At 46.6% G+C, this 21,215-nt stretch overlaps 1 protein-coding gene across 1 annotated transcript in view; it reads right to left on the bottom strand.

Moving 5' to 3' along the window:
- YME1L1 (YME1 like 1 ATPase) overlaps positions 1-21,215 on the bottom strand; it is a 169,584-nt gene that overhangs the window by 19,799 nt on the left and 128,570 nt on the right. The window contains exon 15 of the mRNA XM_033931421.1: positions 11,723-11,874. Coding sequence (XP_033787312.1) covers positions 11,723-11,874 — 152 coding nt within the window. The remainder of the gene's footprint in view (positions 1-11,722; positions 11,875-21,215) is intronic.

The following is a 21,215-nucleotide window of genomic DNA, read 5'->3' as shown; positions in this document are numbered from 1 at the left end:
CTAAGTCTCGTTCTGCTTCAGTTCTTGTTAGGATCTCGCCATTAAGGGTGTAAGTCTTGCATGGATTTGGCTGCCCAGGTGCATGATTTTGCATTTTTTGGCATTGAAGCTGAGTTGCCAGGACCTAGACCAGCGCTCCAGGAGTAGGTCGTGCATCATGTTGTCAGACATTGAATTTATGTCTGTTGTGCTTTTGCCCACTACATTGCTTAGTTTGGCGTCATCGGCGAATAATGTTATTTTACCTCGCAGCCCTTCTGGGCAAATCGAGTTACATGCACTGTAGAGGCCATGTGGCAAGGACTCGCAGCATTTTTTTTTAAAAATAAAGTTTTATTATAAGAATAGCAAGCACAGTGTGAACAAAGTCAAACACCAATACAGAAACATAGCAGTACATGCCAGAAACAGAGCCATGGAGTATCCAACAGTGCTTAACATATACTGTCACTCTTCAGCATATGACTTAAAGACACAGAACAACCCCTTCCTTCTCCTCCCCCTATCCCAACAACCCAAACAAAGAAACCCTCTCCCCCCTTATACAGAATCCCCTCAGATATCCTCTGGAGCTACTATTTCCTGCCAGAATATATACTTAGATCAAATTTTTTGAAATGAGTCCATGCGATTCCTACGCAAAGCAGTCCATTTAGAGATATAAACATAATTCACTTTATGTTGCAGTACTTCCAGCGTAGGGAGTTCAGCCTTCTTCCAAGCTGCAGCTAACATGCCACGGTATTCACCAAGGCAATCCATTTTCGATGTTGCAACAGCAAGGTATTTGGGGCTACATTTAACAAACGTTCAATAGTCTTACGAACAGGAAAGCCCAAAACCTCAGAGATAACCCAGTCCCAATAAATTTGTGCCTTAGAACAAAGCCACCAAATATGTATAAAGCAGCCTTGAGTCCCACAGGCTCTCCAACAAAGATCCGTACCCCTGCAAAACATTGCTTTCAATCAACGCGTAGCATTAAACGTTCAGTTATGTAGCAACATGAGGAGATCTTTGGTCATGACGAATCAGTGTGTCTAGTAGGCTCCAATAAATTCCAGAGTTTGAGTAGGTTCTAGATGAGACTTCTTGTAGTTCACTGAATAATCTAGGAGTTCTAGTAGGCAAACTGTAGCAGTCATGGATTGGAGAACTAATTGAGGTATAGGAGCCTTGACCAACCAGTCGTCTAGGTAAGGGAACTTGTGAAAACTGTATGAACAGAAGAGTGTACCTTGTACTGAAAAAGCAGAGTTACTTACCATAACAGTTGTTATCCAGGGACAGCAGGCAGATATTCTCAACAGTGGGTGACGTCACCGATGGAGCCCCGCAGCGGACAGCTTCGAAAGCAGACTTGCTTGAAGATCTTTGAAAGAGCTTCCGAGTGCTGCACTGCACATGCATGAGTGCCTTCCCGCCCGAGTTAGGGCGCGCGTCTCCTGTGAGGAACTCAGTTCAGATACCTAGCTAAGAAGCCAACCAGGGGAGGAGGGTGGGTTGTGAGAATATCTGCCTGCTGTCCCTGGATAACAACTGTTACGGTAAGTAACTGTGCTTTATCCCAGGACAAGCAGGCAGCATATTCTCAACAGTGGGTAACCTCCAAGCTAAGCATAATGGGATGGAGGGAGAGTTGGCAAGTTAAGAAAAGAGATGTTGCAAAACAGATTGGCCAAAATGGCCTTCCCTTCTGGAGAAAGTATCCAGACAGTAATGAGATGTAAAAGGCCAAGTGGCAGCCTTGCAGATTTCCTCAATAGGAGTTGATCTGAGGAAAGCTACAGATGCCGCCATTGCTCGAACTCTGTGGCCCGTGACCCGACCCTGCAGAGGGAGACCAACCTGAGCATAGCAGAAAGAGATGCAAACAGCCATCCAGTTGGAGATGGTTCGCTTCGAGACAAGATGCCCCAACTTATTTGGATAGAAAAGTTGAGGGGCTGTTCTGTGAGGTTGAGTGCGTTGCAAGTAGAAAGCCAAGGCACGTTTGCAGTCCAAAATATGGAGAGCTACTTCTCCAGGATGAGAATGAGGTTTTGGAAAAAATACTGGAAGAACAATAGCTTGATTGATATGAAATTCTGACACAACTTTAGGCAAGAATTTGGGATGAGTACGGAGTACCACTTTGTCATGGTGGAAAACTGTGAAAGGTGGATCCGCAACCAAAGCTTGCAACTCACTGACTCTTCGAACAGACGCGAGGGCAATCAGGAAAACTACTTTCCAAGTAAGGTATTTGAGATGAGCCTTATCAGTTGGTTCAAATAGAGGCTTCATCAATTGAGCCAGGACAACATTGCAATCCCAGAACATAGGAGGTGGTTTGAGCGGTGGATGAACATTAAAAAGTCCTTTCATAAAGCAGGAAACTACAGGGTGTGCAGACAGAGGTTTCCCATCAAGAGGTTGATGAAAAGCAGCAATCGCACTAAGATGGACTCAGATAGATGTAGACTGGAGTCCAGACTGTGATAAGTGAAGTAAATAATCCAAAACAGCAGCCAAGGAGGTAGACATTGGCTCCATATGGCGAGTGGAACACCAAGCAGAAAATCTAGTCCATTACTTGACATCTGTGATCCTGGTGGTTTTGATGTCCTCTTTAATGTATAGAGCTACCCCCATCCTAACCTGCTCTCTCTGTCCTGACGAAGTAGATTGTAGCCCGGTATAGCCATATCCCACCCATGTGAGTCCGTGAACCAAGTTTCAGATATTGCCACCACATCTAGTTCGGCATTCCTTATTTCAGCCTCCAATTCTAGAATTTTGTTACCTAAACTGTGTGCATTGACATACATGGCCCTCCATATCTTGTGTTTGCTAAGTCCCTGTGAGGCGTATCCTACCCGAGTCGGTGTGACTCCTAAAGAACTGTTTGCAATGTGGGTACTTACCTTGGACATGGAAGCGGAGTTCCGACTCACCTCATCAGGATAATTCCTTTCTGCACTAATATATGAATGGGTACCCTCCCCCCCGACTTACCTAGTTTAAAGCCTTGTGAAGCAGGCGGGCTAGTCGGTGTCCGAAGACATTCTTACCCCTACTGGTCAAATGGAGTCCGTCTGGTCCCTGAAGTCCTTGTAGCGCTTCCCCATGGTTTAGGAATCCGAAGTTCATATCCCGGCACCATCCCTGTAGCCACTCGTTCGTCCTCAGGATACGTTCATCTCTGGCTCTTCCCTTGCCTCTAACTGGGAGAATCGATGAGAAAACCACCTGCGCTCCTGTCTGCTTCAGCCTCTCACCCAGTGCTCCAAAGTCTCTGGTGATGGTCTCTGGTATGTTCATGGCAGTGTCGTTGGTTCCTATGTGGATAAGAAGCATAGGAAAGTGGTCTCGGGGCGTGAGTAGTCTATCCAGACTGGTGGTGACATCTCATATCCTGGCTCCAGGCAGACAGCAGACCTCCCTAGATTGCATATCTGGTCTGTAAATTGGTCCCTCGGTGTCCCTCAGCATGGAATCCCCGATGACTATTACTCTGCGCTTCTTTGGGGGGAGCCGGTCAGTTGTCCCTGGAGATGGAGCTGTGTGTTGGGCCTGCTCCTGTTCCTCATCGGCAGTTCCTTCCTGAAGAATCTGGAATCTGTTCCGCAGGGTGAGTTTAGGGGTTGATGTATAGCTGCCCTGTTTGTAAGAAGAAGATGAAGAGATTAAAAAAGGGGGGGGGGTGTCTTCTATGTTTGCCCGTGGAGGAGGTCACCAGCTGCCAGGAGTCAGTGCCGCAAGCCATTTCCTGTATCCAATTGTTGGTTTCAAAGCTGATGATTTGGGCGTCTCGAGGATGGACTTGTCATGGGCCTGCTCGGTGATTTGGGACAGCTCCTGGACGACTCCGTCGATGTAGGCCTCGTCCTCTCGGATGCTTCTCAGGCGTATCACCTCCTTCCTGAGGCTCCTGCATGAGATCTCCATCCAGCTGCGCGGCCTCCTCTGTCTGTGTAGAGTCTATAGTGTAGCGCTGGGGGATGGTCTCAGTCTGCACAGGAGCCAGGCTAGACGTCATATGGCTAAAGCAAAGGCAGAGACTCTAGAAGTAAGCTCAAAGGCATCGTATATAGCTTGCAGCATAAAGAGTCGAAGCTGAGACAGAGTTCTGATGATCTGTTTAAATTCAGGAAAACTCTGCTCCTCAAGAGCCGGGTAGAACTTAGGTATCAACTTGAGGAAATAGTTGAAATAAGCAGTAAAAGTGTAGTTGTAATTAAGAATTCTGTTAGTCATCATGGAATTCTGATATAACCTGCGGCTAAGCTTGTCCATGGTAGGAGGAACCGCAGTGTAGAGCTTAGATGGATGAGCTTTCTTTAGAGAAGATTCTACAACCAAGGACTGGTGGGATAATTGAGACTTCTCAAAGCCTTTGCAAGGTACTGTGCGATATCTGGATTCCAACTTGGATGGAATGGCTGTAATGGAATGAGTTTCCATATTCCTGAAGAAAGTTTGCTTCAACACTGGAGTCATAGGGAGCCTCAAGGTCTCCTTGGGTGGATGAGGCAACTCCATGTTGGCCAAGTATTCAGGTGTATACTTGGAATCAGAATGAAGATCCAATTGAAGAGCTTGTCCCATGTCGAACGCGAACCTGGCAAAAGAAGCAGACTTCAAGGTCGAGGCAACATCCGGAGAAGGAGTGCGAGACCGAGGAACAACGTAGTAGGATGGAGAAGCCTCTCTAGAATATTGAGACAAAGGTTCAGAGTCCAGGCGCACAGTAATTGAGGAAGCTGCACTACCTGCGTGAGGCGGAGTTAGTTGAGTGTTTGCGCTTCAAACTCCTCGATGGTGAGGTCCCCGGGGTTCGAGGCACAGAGTGGGTCGAGGCAGGAGAAGACTCCCTCTGAGGCGGTCTTGATGCAGAAGTCCTCAACCTCGATGGACTTCGAGGAGAAGCAGCCGGTGTACTAGCTTTGCGAGATTTATGCTTAGATTTTGAAGAAGTCTTGGTAGCTTTGGATAAACGAGGCATAGAAGTCTCAGTATCCAAACAAGGCGAAGGTTTCTGTGGCAGAGATGTCTCTTTAAGAAGCTTTGAAGCTAGATGCCTCAAATGCCTCGAGCGATGCTTCGGTCGAGGCTGAGGAGACATTGTCCGAAGAGTAGGTGAAGAGTCACTGGATGAGAACCTGCGAGGCTTCCGAGGCTTGCCTCGAGGTGCTTCGACAGGAGTTCCAGACTGCTTCTCAGGCTGGCTCGAAGGAAGCAGGGTCAAGGACAGAAGGAGCTGAGCCACAACCGAGGAAATCTGAGTGGTCAGAATGGCTTTCAACATGTCCTCGAACATAGGCACCGAGACAAAAGGATCAGGTCTCGAAGGTGCAGAAGTGCGCTCCAAGGAGGGGGACCTCGATGATGAGTATTCCCGATGCTTGGAGACACGCTTAGCTGGATGTCTCAAGGAGGCTGGCAGGACTGTAGATAAGGCCTGGGATGCCTGAGACTCTGGAGGCTTCTTAGAAATGGTACCTGAAGGAGAGACAGGAGACTTACCCGTTGAAGACGACTTCAGAGGAGGTGCCGGCGAGGCCTTTTAGACCGAGGGTGTTGAGGTCGAGGCCTTAGTGGAGGCAGAAGCTGGTGTTGAGGTCGAGGACTTAGATGTCGAGGCTGTCCCCGAAGCCGAGGTCTTCTCAGGCAGTTGGTCCATAGTGCCAAAAAGTTGAAGAAAATTGGCACAGCCCGAGGTTGAAAGGTAGCACAGCGCAGACAAGCGTCGGGGCAATGTTCAGGACCCAAACAAACCATACACCTACTATGGGGATCGGTGATGGAAATGGTCTTGTTTCACTGCCTACACCTTTTGAACCTGGTAAGAGGCCGGGACATAGAAAAAATAAAGTCCGATGTACCGAACGAGGTGAGCGGCCGGGCCTAGGCCCAAAGGCCGCTGACCTGAATGAAAAAAGGTAAAAAATCAAAAATCGAATAAACCTTTTTTTTTTTTTTAAAGAGAAGAATGGAAAACGCAAGTATAGCGACTTAAATATAAAATAATAAAAAAGCCACGGTGAGAGAAGGTAACGAAGGCTGCAGAGCTGAAAAGAAGAGGACTTCTCGGCTCCACGGAAAACGTTGAACTGAGTTCCTCACAGGAGACGTGCGCCCTAACTCGGGCAGGAAGGCACTCGCGCATACGCAGTGCAGCACTCTGAAGCTCTTTCAAAGATCTTCAAGCAAGTCTGCTTTCGAGGCTGTTCGCTGCGGGGCTCCGTCGGTGACGTCACCCACTGTTGAGAATATGCTGCCTGCTTGTCCTGGGATAATGGCATGTTCCCACTTGAAAGTGTTAGTAGGTACGATTAAAATATGAGTGTACACCTCTGAGGTCTAGAGAGCAGAGCCAGTCTTCTTCTCTAATAGTGGTAACAAGGTTCCCAGTGAGACCATGCAAAACTTCTCTTTCACCAAGTATTTGTTGAGAACTCAGAGGTCCAGAATTGGACAGAGACCTCTAGTCCTTTTCAGTATGAGGAAATACTTTTGAGTAGAAAACTCGGACCCTCTCCTGCAGGGGAACTTGTTCTATGGCACCAAACTGAAGAAGGGCAGAGAGCTCCTGGCGAAGGAGGGTCTTCTGTTGGGAATTGAAAAGAGACTATTTTGAAGAATGGTTCAAAGGTTTCTTCTGTAAATGAAGGGCATAGCCCTAACTGATTACGTGAAGGACCCAACAATCCAATTTATTAAGGACCGGCATTGATGGTAATGGATGAGCCGACCTTCTATGGGTAAAGTCTGGGGCAAAGGTTAAGAAATACCGACTGTACCTGAAATGGTCCTATTACATTGAGTGCACTGTTTAAAGAAGCTAGAAACCTTGGACATCAAAGGAAAAACCACAGACTCAATGGTCCGGGGAGGTTGAGTAGATAGCAGACTGAAAAAGGTTCAACACTCCAAGCCTGAAAACAGGCTGAAGAAAACATGAAGGCCCGAAACAAAAGAAGGTGAAAAATTAAAATTGCTTACATCGAATCAAAAAAGAAGTTAAGGGAAAGTACAAAAAATGGATACAAAAGATATGTACAAAAAAAAGATGCTGACAATAGAAGCACAAGTTTGATGCGCTCAGAGAAACTTGAAGGAATGGCTTTCTCAGCTCCATGGAAAACTAAGAACTGATGGTCCTGTGATGGTCCTGTGACACATATGCAGTGCAGGCGGCCGTCAAGTTTTTAAAGTGACAGTGCACTTGTTGACAGTCTGAATTGGGGCTCCATGGATGATGTCACTCCACATATAAGAATACACTGTCTGCTTGCCCTCGGATAATATAAACTAAACTAAACCTTAGGTTTGTATACCGCACCATCTCCACAAGCGTAGAGCTCGGCACGGTTTATAGGGTTAGGTTGAAAAGGAGCCACAATGAAGGGTTATAGGAAAGGAGCTAGGAAGATAAAGAGGGACAGGGTACCAAAGAGCGGGAGGTGTTAGATTTTTGAAAAGAGCCAAGTTTTCAGGTGTTTGCGGAAGGATTGGAGGGAGCTTGAAATTCTGAGCGGGGATGTGAGGTTGTTCCAGAGTTCTGTGGTTCTAAAGGGGAGGGATGTTCCTAGTTTTCCTACGCGGGATATACCTTTTGCAGAGGGGAATGATAGTTTCAGTTTTTGGGAGGATCTAGTGGAATTAGGGTTAGAGGAGTTCCAGAAGAGTGGGATAACGGGAGGAAGGATGCCATGTAGGATCTTGAAAGCTAAGCAGGCACATTTAAAGAGGACTTTGGAGTGAACTGGGAGCCAGTGAAGTTTGGACAGGAGTGGGGAGACGTGGTCGAACTTGCCTTTAGCGAAAATAAGCTTAGCCGCGGCGTTCTGGATTAGCTGAAGTCTATGGAGTTTTTTTTTAGTTAGGCTTAAATAGATGGAGTTGCAATAATCCAGTCTAGAGAGGATGGTGGATTGAACAAGGACGACGAAGTGAGAATGATGAAAGTACGATCTCACTTTCCTTGCATGTGAAGACTAAAGAAGCATTTTTTTTACCAAGAAGTTGAGATGGCCATTGAAGGAGAGAGAGGAGTCTATGATGATGCCAAGGACTTTGCTTGAAAACTCAAGCTGAAGAGTGGAGCCGGAAGATAATGGGATGGAGGTGGGTAAATGACCTAATATTGGGCCGAGCCAAAGTAGTTTTGTTTTGGACTCATTCAATTTCATTTGTACAGAATGTGCCCAGGATTGAAGGTTCATTATACATGCGGATATGTTCTCAGCGAGGTTAGTGAGGTTCGAGTCGGTCTCAAGGAGGATGAGGATATCGTCAGCATAGGTATAGAGAGTTTCCAGGGGGATAGATGAAGGAGTTTCAAAGAGGACATGTAAATATTGAAAAGGATAGGAGAGAGGGGTGAGCCTTGAGGGACTCCACATATCGGCTTCCAGGGAGGGGATGAGGTACCGTTTATGTTAATGGTGTAGGAGCGTAAGCGTAGGAATTTCGAGAACCAGTCTAGGACTGTGGAACTTATGCCTATTTCAGAGAGTTGGAAGATTAGGATATCATGATGGATGACGTCGAAAGCTGCGGAGAGGTCGAATTGTAGAAGTACAGCGAATTTGTTGCGAGAATGAAGTTGTTGTACCTTAGAGATTAGTGAGGCTATTAGGGATTCGGTGCTGAAGTTGGGTCTGAAACCGAATTGGTGGGGTAGGAGAATAGAGAATCTTTCTAAGTAGGATGAGAGTTGAGTGGATATGATGGATTCTAACATCTTGGTTAGGAGAGGGATATTTGCTATTGAACGGTAATTGGAGGGAATAGAGGGGTCAAGGTCGGTCTTTTGCAGTAGAGGGGTTAGTGCAATATGTCCCATTTCGGAGGAGAAAAGGCCCGATGTTAGAGCATCGTTTATAAGTTTGGTGAGGGAAGCGATGGCCTGTGTAGAGATATTCTCGAATAGGTAGGAGGGGAAAGGATCCAAGGTACATTTGCAAGTTTTTAGTTTGAGGCAGAGTTTGGAGACTTGCAATTCAGAAACAAGCTCAAAAACGTTCCAGGATCTGTCGGCTGGAATGGGATTGGAGACAGGTAGGGAAGGGTTGAGGTCAGTAGAGATTAGGGAGTTGTAGGAGACTGTAGGCGGGAAGGAGCATCTTAGGGTGGTAACCTTTTCATTGAAGAATTTTGCAAGGGCATCTGCTGATAGAGATGAGGGGAGCAAGGATGGGTCCTTTTTTGTAGTTAAGGAGCGCCAAATGTTAAACAACGTACTGATCTGGTTGTTGGATCTGGAGATTTTATCTCCGAAGAAATTCTTCCTGGCTTTTTTTAGTAATGAATTGTAAAGTTTAATATTGACCCTCCAGGTCTGTCTATCTGAGGGGGATTTAGATTTTTTCCATTTGCGCTCCAAAGTGCGACATTTCTGTTTCAGCTCTCTATGGAGCAGTAGATACCAAGGGGCCTTTCGGGGGTAGGAGATGGTTTTTGTGGATATTGGAGCGAGGGAGTGATAGATGGATTCGGAGAGGGAGATCCAATTGCACCAGCAGGATTCAGAGTCTGTAGGCTTAGGATTGGAGGAGAGTTGGTTGAGAAATTTGGACCAGAAAAGATTACTTGAAATTTTATTGCGGAAGGTTATTGAATGGGAGGAATGGGATGGGGATTCAAGGTGTGACATGAAAATGGGGAGGCAAGTAGCCCCTAAGAAGTGGTCAGACCAAGGGACTTGTTCCCAACGGGTGTCATCGGTTGAAGTTTTGAAGGCTGTAAGGTCGAGGAAAGTGGTGAAGTCTCGTGTATGTCCTTTTTCGTGGGTTGGAGAAGAGGTAGGTGAGGGAAAACCTAGAGAGGTAAGGAAGTTGTTAAATTCGATCGTGTCCTTGCTGTTGGTGTCATCAAGGTGGAGATTAATATCACCAACAATCAGTAGTCTTTGAAATTTAAGAAAGGCGTTTGTTATAGCCTCAAAGACGAGATTGGAGGAGTTGTTCCAAGGGGTGGGTGGGCGGTATAGTAATAAGATGCCCAATGGGTGAGTGCGGAGTTCATCATTGACAGAGACAAGCATATATTCTAGAGAGGCGTGAGTGCCCTTCTCGAGGAGCTGGACGTCAAAGAAAGATTTGTAGAGCAGTGCCAGTCCGCCTCCTTTTCAGTTGGATCTGGGGGAGAAGAGGCCTTGATAACCATGGGGGAGGAGTTCATTTTGTGTAAAAAGATCATCTTTGGCGATCCATGATTCCGTGATGCACAGGAATCCAGGGTCAAACTCATCTAGAAGGTCCTTCAAGATTTGGGTCTTACTGCATGCTGATCTGGCATTGCAATAAACAGTCGGGACTGGGGTGAGAGAGTCAGAGACAGCATTGGGAAGATTGGCTGGGGGCAGGGGCTTTAGTGAGTTTAGGTTGACTTTTCAGAGATTTTTCTTGAAAGGGGGAATTCTAGTGCGTATCAGCGTGGGGATTCTGAGGCCAGGGCAAATATTATTGGTGTTTGGTGGGTCGAGTAGGTTGGGGAAGGGGGGTATCAGACAGAGGGAAGAGTAGAGAGGTGAGCAGAATAGGAGGAGAAGGAACCAGAAGAAAGGATTCATGGCGGGGTTAGGGCCGGATGATTGGTGTGTGAAAGTCTGCAGCAGGGGGAGATTAGTGTTAGCTAAGGAAGGGGCAGGGGACTTAAATTAGGCTGGCTGAGTGCATAATCAAGAGTAGGGAAGAAAGGCGAAACCTTTGGCAGTAATACAATTTGGCACTGAATAAAAGCACAGACAGTAATAAACTTAGGCAATTAAAACAAGAGCATGGACAATAATAAAAAATATGGAGCTAAAACAAGAGTATAGACAGTAATAAAATTTGGCCTCCAGTGGATCTCGATAAGCCAAGGAGGGGGAGGGCGGTGAGTTAGTCAGAAAGGAGCCCCATTGGTTTGAGCGTCAGACTGCAGCTCTCAACTGTCGGCTCTCCCCTGCTGGAACGGGGGAGGGGAGTAGATGATGCTAGGTGCCCTGCTGGAACAGGCTCCCGATCTGGCCACTAGTGAAACTGGCAGTTGGTGCCGAGCATCCCTCAGCGCTGCTCCTCCTGTAGTTCTCTCCCCTGCTGGAACGGGGGAGGGGTGTAGATGATGCTAGGTGCCCTGCTGGAAAGGGTTCCCGATCTGGCCACTAGTGAAACTGGCAGTTGGTGCCGAGCACCATCAGCGCTGCTCCTCTTGAAATTCTCTCCCCTGCTGGAACGGGGGAGGGGTGAAGATGATGCTAGGTGCCCTGCTGGAAAGAGCTCCTGATCTGACCACTAGTGAAACTGGCAGTTGGTACCGAGCACCGTCAGCACTGCTCCTCATGTAGTTCTCTCCCCTGCTGGAATGGGGGAGGGGTGTAGATGATGTTAGGTGCCCTGCTGGAAAGGGCTCCCGATCTGGCCACTAGTGAAACCTTTAAGTCTAATAATTGATGTTCAGAGGAGGGAGCTCAACTGCTAGGCAGCCATCCACTAAGCCTCCAAGTTCCGGAATATCAACATCAACAATTTCAAGATAGAATGTGAAGTTTAAAATAAAAAATAAAGTACTTAGATTGCCAGCAGGTATAGATTAGGAACATGATTTACAAGATAGTTTGCACACTGTCAAAACTGGTATCTATAAAGGAACTTAAATAATAGGGGAAATATAGATTAGGTGTGAACAAAACCACTGCAAACCCAGCAATAGGCAGCATTACAAAAACATTAGAAACCATTTAGGAACTCACATGTCCAAGTGTTGGTCCTCGGGGCATAATGGTAGCTTTGTTGATGGGCATTGCATCTTTGGTATAATATGCAATAATGGCATGTCCAGATTCATGGTATGCTGTGATTGTTTTGTTTTTATTATCAATTTCCACACTTCTGCGCTCAGGACCTAAAATATGCATAAGAGGAAAGCTATCTGCAATGTCTCCACAAATTGATATTCTAAGATTAAGAACAAACCAATATGCTAGAATTCTCTCTTCCTCCCCCTCTTTTCTCAAGCTATGCTATAGGTTTTTAGCGCGGGTTGGCGAGGTAACTACTCCGACGCTCATAGGAATTCTATGAGCGCTGGACCACTAAAAATCGGCTTACACTAAAAATCTCTAGAGCAGCTTAATAAAAGGGGCTCTATGTTATTTGAATGTTCTAATGTGTGTTTATTAGGTGTTTCTTAAGTACGAGGGTTCTTCAAAAGGTTTCTGCACTGTCATATTTTTGCAGGAAATGGTTAGAACATGAGAAGTAGTAAGAGGGTATGTTGTAGAATATGTGACTAGTCAATAAGGCAAGCTAGCTCACCTTACAGGAACTCAAGTAATTTACTTTTGAAATATTTAATAGTAACTATTATTTTTGGAAAATCATGTGGCACTCTCTTATGATACAGTGCTATTTGGCATGATGATGAGGAAAAAGAGTCAAATATCATCAGAGAACAACAAGCTTTTATTAGTTATGACAGGGGCTGCCATCCAACACATAACCAACAATTGGAAAAATTACAGAAATCTTAGTTATACATTTTGGTGGAATACATTATGCCATATATTTAAAATGGAACGTGCAATAGCAGTACAAAGAGGGACATATACTAAATTTATAAAAATATGGAGGCCATTGGCAAAATATTGTAGTGAATAGTCATCACTTCTTCTCTTCTCCTTTTCGTTTTCTTTTTTAGCACACTAAAGAGGGGAGGGAGTTAGAAATAATGTTACGTTTTATGTTATACTATGATATATAATATGTGTATATATTTATTGAAAATATGATGAAGGGTGGATGGTAGGGGGGTTATTGATTTTACTAGATGTTTATATGGCAGATATCAAAGTGCTATTCTGGAATAATTTGTTGTAATATATTCTTTTGTGCACTTGTTGTTTAATTTGAAAACGAATAAAGAATTAAAAAAAAAAAAAGAAATATTTAATAGTGATTAAAAAAATTAAAGTGTGGAAACTTTATGATCTCTCCTTATGCTGACACTGTACTGTATCTCTACTATTTGAATTTCAGTGCTGTTAAATAAGTATATTTTTTAAACTGTTTCATGGTAGTCCTATTATTAAGCTTCAATTTGCTGATTTTGAGTTTACCTCATTCATTGCATTTATGTTTATATGTGGTCTTTTTACTACTGTTATGCTTTTAACAAAACTGTAAGCTTTATGTTGAATTTTAACCTGGGCTCCGTGGTAAAAAAAAAAAAGAACAAATGTATATTAAATGTATGTTGAACTAGATCCTCTGAATATGTCAAGTTAGGATGAACATATTGTATTATAAATATGGCAAATTGTAACCAGTTCAACCATATACAGTAAAACCTTGGATTATATGTAACTTGGTTTGCAAGTGTTTTGCAAGACAAGCAAAACATTTGATTAAATTTTAACTTGATATACAAACAATGTCTTGCAATACAAGTACATACAGTATACACACATCACAACTGAGCCAATGGTTCTCTCTCCGACACTGCATGGATTTATTGGCTAGAAAATGCTTCTCGACATTATGGAAACTAAGAACCATCAGAAAATACTTTGATGCAGCATCATTCTGTCTACTGGTGCAATCTTCTATTCTAAGCATGCTTGACTATTGTAACATCATTTTGGGAACTTTAAAAAAAAAACCTTCAGAGACTCCGAGTTACTCAAAATTCGGCAGTACGATTGATTTTCAGTTTAAAAAAATGGGAACATATAAGTCCCTATTATCAAAAACTTCATTGGCTGCCCCTGGAAACAAGAGTTTTGTTTAAATTTTCTTGTCTCTGTTTCAAATCAATCTTTAGTTTGGCCCCTATGTACCTGGTTTCCCACTTTAATTTGGATTGTGCTATTAGGCCCACATGTAGAAGCCACATATTTACCCATCCAACAATAAAGGCCTGCCATTATGTAAAGCACAGTTACTTACCGTAACAGGTGTTATCCAGGGACAGCAGGCAGATATTCTTGACTGATGGGTGACGGCACCGACGGAGCCCCGGTACGGACACTTTTAGAGTGATTGCACTCTAAGAACTTGGAAAGTTCTAGAGACCGCACCGCGCATGCGCGAGTGCCTTCCCGCCCGACCCCGTCGCGCGGTCCCTCAGTTAAGATAAGCCAGCTAAGAAGCCAACCCGGGGAGGTGGGTGGGACGCAAGAATATCTGCCTGCTGTCCCTGGATAACACCTGTTACGGTAAGTAACTGTGCTTTATCCCAGGACAAGCAGGCAGCATATTCTTGACTGATGGGTGACCTCCAAGCTAACAAAAAGAGGGATGGAGGGAAGGTTGGCCATTAGGAAAACAAATTTTGCAAAACAGATTGGCCGAAATGTCCATCCCGTCTGGAGAAAGCATCCAGACAATAATGAGATGTAAAAGTATGGACTGAGGACCACGTAGCAGCTCTGCAGATTTCCTCAATAGGCGTGGAGCGGAGGAAAGCCACAGATGCTGCCATAGCTCTAACTCTATGGGCCGTGACAGAACCTTCCAGTGTCAGTCCGGACTGAGAATAGCAGAAGGAAATGCATGCCGCAAGCCAATTAGATAGCGTACGCTTAGAAACAGGACGTCCCAATTTATTCGGATCAAAGGACAGAAAAAGTTGGGGCGATGATCTGTGGGGCTTAGTACGGTCCAAATAGTAAGCTAACGCCCGCTTACAGTCCAAAGTATGAAGAGCCTGTTCTCCGGGATGGGAGTGAGGTTTGGGAAAAAAAAACAGGCAGTACAATAGATTGGTTGAGATGGAACTCAGAGACAACCTTAGGAAGAAACTTTGGATGTGTACGCAGAACCACCTTGTCATGATGAAAGATTGTGAAAGGTGGGTCAGAAACTAATGCATGGAGCTCACTGACCCTCCTGGCAGAGGTGAGAGTTATAAGGAAAAGTACCTTCCAAGTGAGAAACTTGAAAGTGGTAGTAGCTAAAGGTTCAAATGGAGGCTTCATCAAAGCGGAGAGAACCACATTGAGATCCCAGATAACAGGAGGAGCTTTGAGAGGTGGTTTCACATTGAAAAGACCTCGCATGAATCTGGAGACCAGGGGATGAGCTGAGAGGAGTTTCCCATGGACCGGCTCATGAAAGGCCGTAATGGCACTGAGATGGACTCTGATGGAGGTAGACTTGAGGCCAGAGTTAGATAGAGAAAGCAGATAATCCAATAGGGTCTCCACTGCAAGAGATTTGGGGTCATGATGATGCAGGAGACACCAGGAGGAAAACCTCGTCCACTTTTGATGGTAACATTGTAGAGTGGCTGGTTTCCTGGATGCGTCCAGAATGGAGCGAACAGGCTGAGATAGGAGAAGATCAGTTGAAGTCAGCCCGAGAGATACCAAGCTGTCAGGTGTAGAGACTGTAGGTTGGGATGTAGGAGGGTTTCCTGATCCTGTGTAAGCAGAGATGGAAACAGTGGAAGCAGAAATGGATCCCTGGAACTGAGTTGAAGTAGAAGGGAGAACCAATGCTGCCTGGGCCACCGTGGAGCAATCAGTATCATGGTGGCTCGTTCCCTCTTTAGTTTGAACAAGGTCCGAAGCATGAGCGGTAGAGGAGGGAAAGCATAGAGGAACAGGTTGGACCAATCCAGAAGAAAAGCATCCGCTGCCAGACGGTGAGGAGAGTAGAGTCTGGAGCAGAATTGGGGCAACTGATGATTGTGAGGAGCTGCAAAGAGGTCCACCTGAGGAGTGCCCCATTGGGCGAATATGGACTGTAGAGTCGATGGATTGAGAGTCCATTCGTGGGGTTGGAGAACTCTGCTGAGCTTGTCCGCTAAGTAATTCTGTTCTCCCTGAATATAAATCGCCTTCAGGAATAAGTGGCGAGTGGTGGCCCAAGACCAGATTCTCTGAGCTTCCTGACATAAGAGGCGAGAGCCTGTTCCACCCTGTTTGTTGATGTAGTACATGGCAACCTGATTGTCTGTGCAGAGTAGAAGGACTTGAGGAAACAGAAGGTGTTGGAAGGCCTTGAGGGCATAGAACATTGCCCTGAGTTCCAGGAAATTGATGTGATGCTTCTTTTCCTGAGGAGTCCAAAGGCCTTGAGTTTGGAACTCGTTCAAATGGGCTCCCCATGCATAAGGGGAGGCGTCGGTGGTGATGACCAGTTGATGAGGAGGCAGATGGAACAGAAGGCCCCTGGAGAGATTTGAGGATATCAACCACCATTGTAGAGACTGACGAAGAGATGATGTCACAGATATGTGTCGTGAACAAGAGTCTGTCGCTTGAGACCACTGGGAAGCCAGGGTCCATTGAGGAGTGCGCAGGTGAAGACGTGCCAGGGGTATGACATGAACTGTGGAGGCCATGTGACCCAAGAGAATCATCATCTGCTTTGCAGAAATGGAGTGCTGAGGCAGCACCTGCTGACAGAGCGATTGGAGGATGTGAAGACGGTTGTCCGGTAAGAAGGCTCTCATCTGGACAGTGTCCAGCACCGCTCCAATGAATTGAAGTCTCTGTGTAGGAAGAAGGTGAGACTTGGGTATATTGATTTCGAACCCTAGGAGTTGTAGAAAAAAGATGGTCTGGTTGGTGGCCAGAAGAACAGTTTGAGATGAAATGGCCTTGATTAACCAGTCGTCCAGGTAGGGAAAAACCTGAAGGTGGTGGGAGCGTAGAAACGCTGCTACCACAACCAGACATTTTGTGAACACCCTTGGAGAGGAGGCAAGACCGAAGGGGAGCACTCTGTATCGGTAATGACAGTGATTGATCATGAAGCGAAGGTACTGTCTGGAGGCTGGGTTGATTGGAATGTGAGTGTAGGCCTCTTTGAGATCGAGAGAGCATAGCCAGTCGTTGTGATCGAGGAGAGGATAAAGCGTAGCTAGAGATAGCATCTTGAATTTTTCTTTGACCAAGCATTTGTTGAGGTCTCGCAGATCTAGAATTGGTCTGAGGTCTCCTGTTTTTTTGGGAACTAGAAAATAACGGGAGTAGAATCCCTGCCCCCTCTGTTCTAGAGGAACTTCCTCTATGGCGTTCAGAAGTAGGAGGGATTGAACCTCCTGAAGAAGGAGGGCAGATTGAGGAGTGTGCAAAGCAGACTCTTTTGGTAGACTTTGGCCCGGAAGGGTGTGAAAGTTGAGAGAGTAGCCGTGGCGGATGATGTTGAGGACCCATTGGTCCGAAGTGATAACTTCCCACCGGCTGAGAAAGAAAGAGAGTCGTCCTCCTATCGGTTGAGGGAGGAGTGGAGATGTTTGAACGCTGGCTATGCCCTCGAGAATTAAGTCAAAAGGGCTGAGTCGATTTTTGCTGCGGAGGCTGCTTGGCTGGTTGTTGCTGCTGGGGTCTAGGTGTTTGCCGCTGTTGTTGGCGCTGCCTCCTAGGCTGTTGAGTGGAAGACTGCAAGGGACGAGCCACAAAACGCCGTTGATAGGCCGATTGCTGTCTGAATGGCCGTGGAGGTGGAGGTTTCTTTTTGGTCTTAAGAAGTGTATCCCAGCGGGTTTCGTGAGCCGAGAGCTTCTGAGTCGTTGAGTCCATAGATTCTCCAAACAGCTCATCCCCTAAACATGGGGCATTAACCAACCGGTCTTGATGATTAACATCAAGCTCGGAGACTCTGAGCCAGGCCAAACGGCGCATGGCTACAGACATGGCTGTTGCTCTGGAGGTAAGCTCAAAGGTGTCGTATATAGACCTTACCATGAATTTCCTGAGCTGGAAAAGAGATGAAGAGCATTGATGGAAAGCCTCACGTTTCCCCACAGGAAGGTACTGCTCAAAGGAAGCCATGGTGGTAAGGAGATGCTTTAAATAAAAAGAAAAATGAAAAGCATAGTTACCAGATTGATTAGCAAGCATCGCATTCTGGTAAAGTCGCTTACCAAACTTGTCCATGGCTTTACCCTCTCTGCCAGGAGGAACAGAGGCATAGACACTAGCTCCTGTGGACTTCTTGAGGGTGGATTCTACAAGGAGAGACTCATGTGGGAGCTGTGGTTTGTCGAACCCAGGGATAGGGATAACCTTATACAGGGAATCCAATTTGCGGGGGGCTCCCGGGACAGTAAGAGGAGTCTCCAAATTCTTGTAAAAGGTTTCCCTCAGGATGTCATGTAAAGGGAGTTTCAAGAATTCCTTTGGAGGCTGGTCAAAATCAAGAGCGTCTAAAAAGGCTTTAGACTTTTTAGACTCAGCCTCCAAAGGAATAGAAAGAGAGTCACACATATCTCTTAAAAAAAAGGAGAAAGATGTGGACTCAGGTTTTGATGAAGTGTCCTGAAGAACAGGCTCGTCTTCCTCTGATGAACACTCCCCTTCTGATAGAAAAGGTTCTTCAGAATCTCCCCACAGATCAGGGTCCCGAATATGGGAACCACGGTCCCGACTCTCAGGAGTGGATGGTTCTAGGTGACGGAACTTGCGTACCGATTTACCCGACCTCATCGATGCGGTACCGAGTGATGTTATCGGTTGCATTGGAGCCGAAGTCTGCACCGGAGCCGAAGTCTGCACCGATTGGTGATGAGATCTGGACTCCGGCGCGAGGACAGGCATCGATACCGATGAGGCCGAGTGTACCGGTACCGAAAGAGTGGATGCCAACAATATAGGCTGTTCCACAGTCGGTACCGGTGTGGGGACCGACGCCGGAAGGCTCGGTGTCAAGAGAGCTGGAAGGAGCTTTTGGAGTTGATCCTTAAGCTGTGTTTGTAAGATGGCCGCAATGCGGTCATCGAGGGAGGGCACCGGTACCGCCTTTTTCTTCTGCGGTACCTGCGGTGCCGCTCTACGCCCCGGAGATGAGGAGCCCGATGTCGAGGGACTCACCTCGATAGGGGCGGAGCGCTTCCGCTGGCGTCTCACGGTCGGCAGGACTGGACTCTCTGCAATGGAGACCGGAGGACGCTCCAGCGGGGAAGGCTTCTTAGCCGGCTTACCTGTATGCTGCGACGCCGGCGCGGTATCGCGCGGCGTCGATGAGGTGGGTGCCGACGAAACAGGTACCGGGACCGGTGTCGAGGACGCGGGGTCGGACATGTCGGTGCCGAAGAGCAGTCTCTGTTGTATTTCACGATTTTTCAGAGTCCGCTTTTTCAAAGTGGCACAGCGGGTGCAGGTGGAGGCCTGATGTTCCGGACCCAGACACTGTAGGCACCAGTTGTGTGGGTCTGAAAGGGAAATAGGCCGTGCACACCGCTGGCACTTCTTGAACCCGGGCTGGGGGGGCATGAACGGAAAAACGGCTTCTGCCAAATCGAAGGCCGAGGCCTCGATGATGGCAGTAGGCCCCGCCGGGGCAAATCAAGAAAAACTCGAAAAATGAAATATATATATATATTTTTTTTTACAAATGAAAGAAAAAAGGAAGGGCAGAAAAAACCCAAGAAGTTTACGCGAGCGGGAAGGCGAAGGAAAAAAATTTTCAACAGTCGTTGAAACATGCGACTTCTTAGCTCCGCGGAAACTAAGAAACTCATCAGTCAAGAATATGCTGCCTGCTTGTCCTGGGATAAAGCACAGTTACTTACCGTAACAGGTGTTATCCAGGGACAGCAGGCAGATATTCTTGCGTCCCACCCACCTCCCCGGGTTGGCTTCTTAGCTGGCTTATCTTAACTGAGGGACCGCGCGACGGGGTCGGGCGGGAAGGCACTCGCGCATGCGCGGTGCGGTCTCTAGAACTTTCCAAGTTCTTAGAGTGCAATCACTCTAAAAGTGTCCGTACCGGGGCTCCGTCGGTGCCGTCACCCATCAGTCAAGAATATGCTGCCTGCTTGTCCTGGGATAATGTAATTTATTTCTTATATACCGCTACATCCGTTAGGTTCTAAGTGGTTTACAGAAAATATACATTAAAATTATAAGTAAGAAAGGTACTTAGAAATTCCCTTACTGTCCCGAAGGCTCACAATCTAACTAAAGTACCTAGAGATTAATAAAGAAGTGAAAAGTAGAGATAGAGGAAAAATAAGAAAATAAACATTCTTACAAGACTGTATTGAACTAAGTACTTTGGAAGGTAGACTGGAAGGTAGAAGAGAGGAGAGAAAGGAATAGATGCAGAAGGAGGAACCGTTGAACAAAAGAATTCTGGAGAAATTTAAATGATAGAAATAGAACAAAACAAAAACAAGTGGCAAAACAATGAATAAGATTAAAAATAATTCATAAACTGGAAAAAAATAAAAATAAAACATTGTCTTCAATCCACGGTTTCAGCTTCAGTGATGAAGTGGAGCAAGTAAGTTTTGGAGGAACGATGACGTTCCCAGAAAAAGGACTTCTTCAGGTAAGAAATTTGGTTGATAGTCCCAGGTTGCACATGTCTCCTCCTCTGCGATGGTCTCCTCCATGCAATCCTCCCCACGACACACTGCCCGTGCTCCAGTCGCTACCCTGAACAGCTGCTCCAAGGAGACTGCCCTAGATGAGGCCTGTGGTGACTGTAAGAATTCCTCATCTGAGGAAAAGCCGCCCGGTGCTGATTTTGGTGTGTGTTGGTGCCGCAGGAGCTGGGGCTGACAGGGAACCCCTGCTTTGCTGCTGCTGCGTTCCTCACAGCGCACGGATTGTGCAACACCGGCGAGAAACTCTGGAGAAAAGCCGGGCTGATGGACGCTGGGATTTCGGGGCAGAAGTTCTCAGACTCCGGGCCGGGCAAGCATTGAACAGGCCGCTGCCACCGGAGCCAGGTGCGCAGGACACAGGCGGAAGCGGCGAAGAGGACCGCACCGACCACGGGGCGATGAAGCTGGACACCGGGGGCGAGTCCCCCGCTCCAGCACGATCCATCAAGCACATCCGGACAGTGGGTCTCGTGGGAAGCTCCCTCCAGCTCCTCTAACTGCAGGCCATCAACCACAGCGCGGCATCTGCGCTGCTCTCGCTTCAGGAGCCCGGCTCGATCGCTGCCTCCGGCCGCCTGCCCAAGATCTGCCACCTCCCTTTCCGCTCCCAAACAGGGGCAAACTGCAGCACGCAGCCGTCGGCACACAGGAGCAAAGGATTCAGACCAGGTCCTCCACAACCTCAACCAGAACAAGGCCTCAGTCCGGTCTCTCCCAGCCGCCATCACAAAGTCCATCGAACTACAAGTGCAGGGCCCCTCAACTGCCGAGCTGGATCCAACGGTCAAATCATAAAAACAGTAAATAATTTGAAAAATAAATATATAACAAAGGAAAAGAAACTCAGAAAAAGAAACTAAGATCAAAGACAAAAGCAAAAATTAGAAATCAACAATAAAAATTAT

Source organism: Geotrypetes seraphini, chromosome 2, assembly GCF_902459505.1.
Source record: "Geotrypetes seraphini chromosome 2, aGeoSer1.1, whole genome shotgun sequence".
NCBI classification, from domain to species: domain Eukaryota; kingdom Metazoa; phylum Chordata; class Amphibia; order Gymnophiona; family Dermophiidae; genus Geotrypetes; species Geotrypetes seraphini.
Note: the sequence above shows the minus strand (reverse complement) of the source record. Positions and strands in the feature narration are given on the sequence as shown.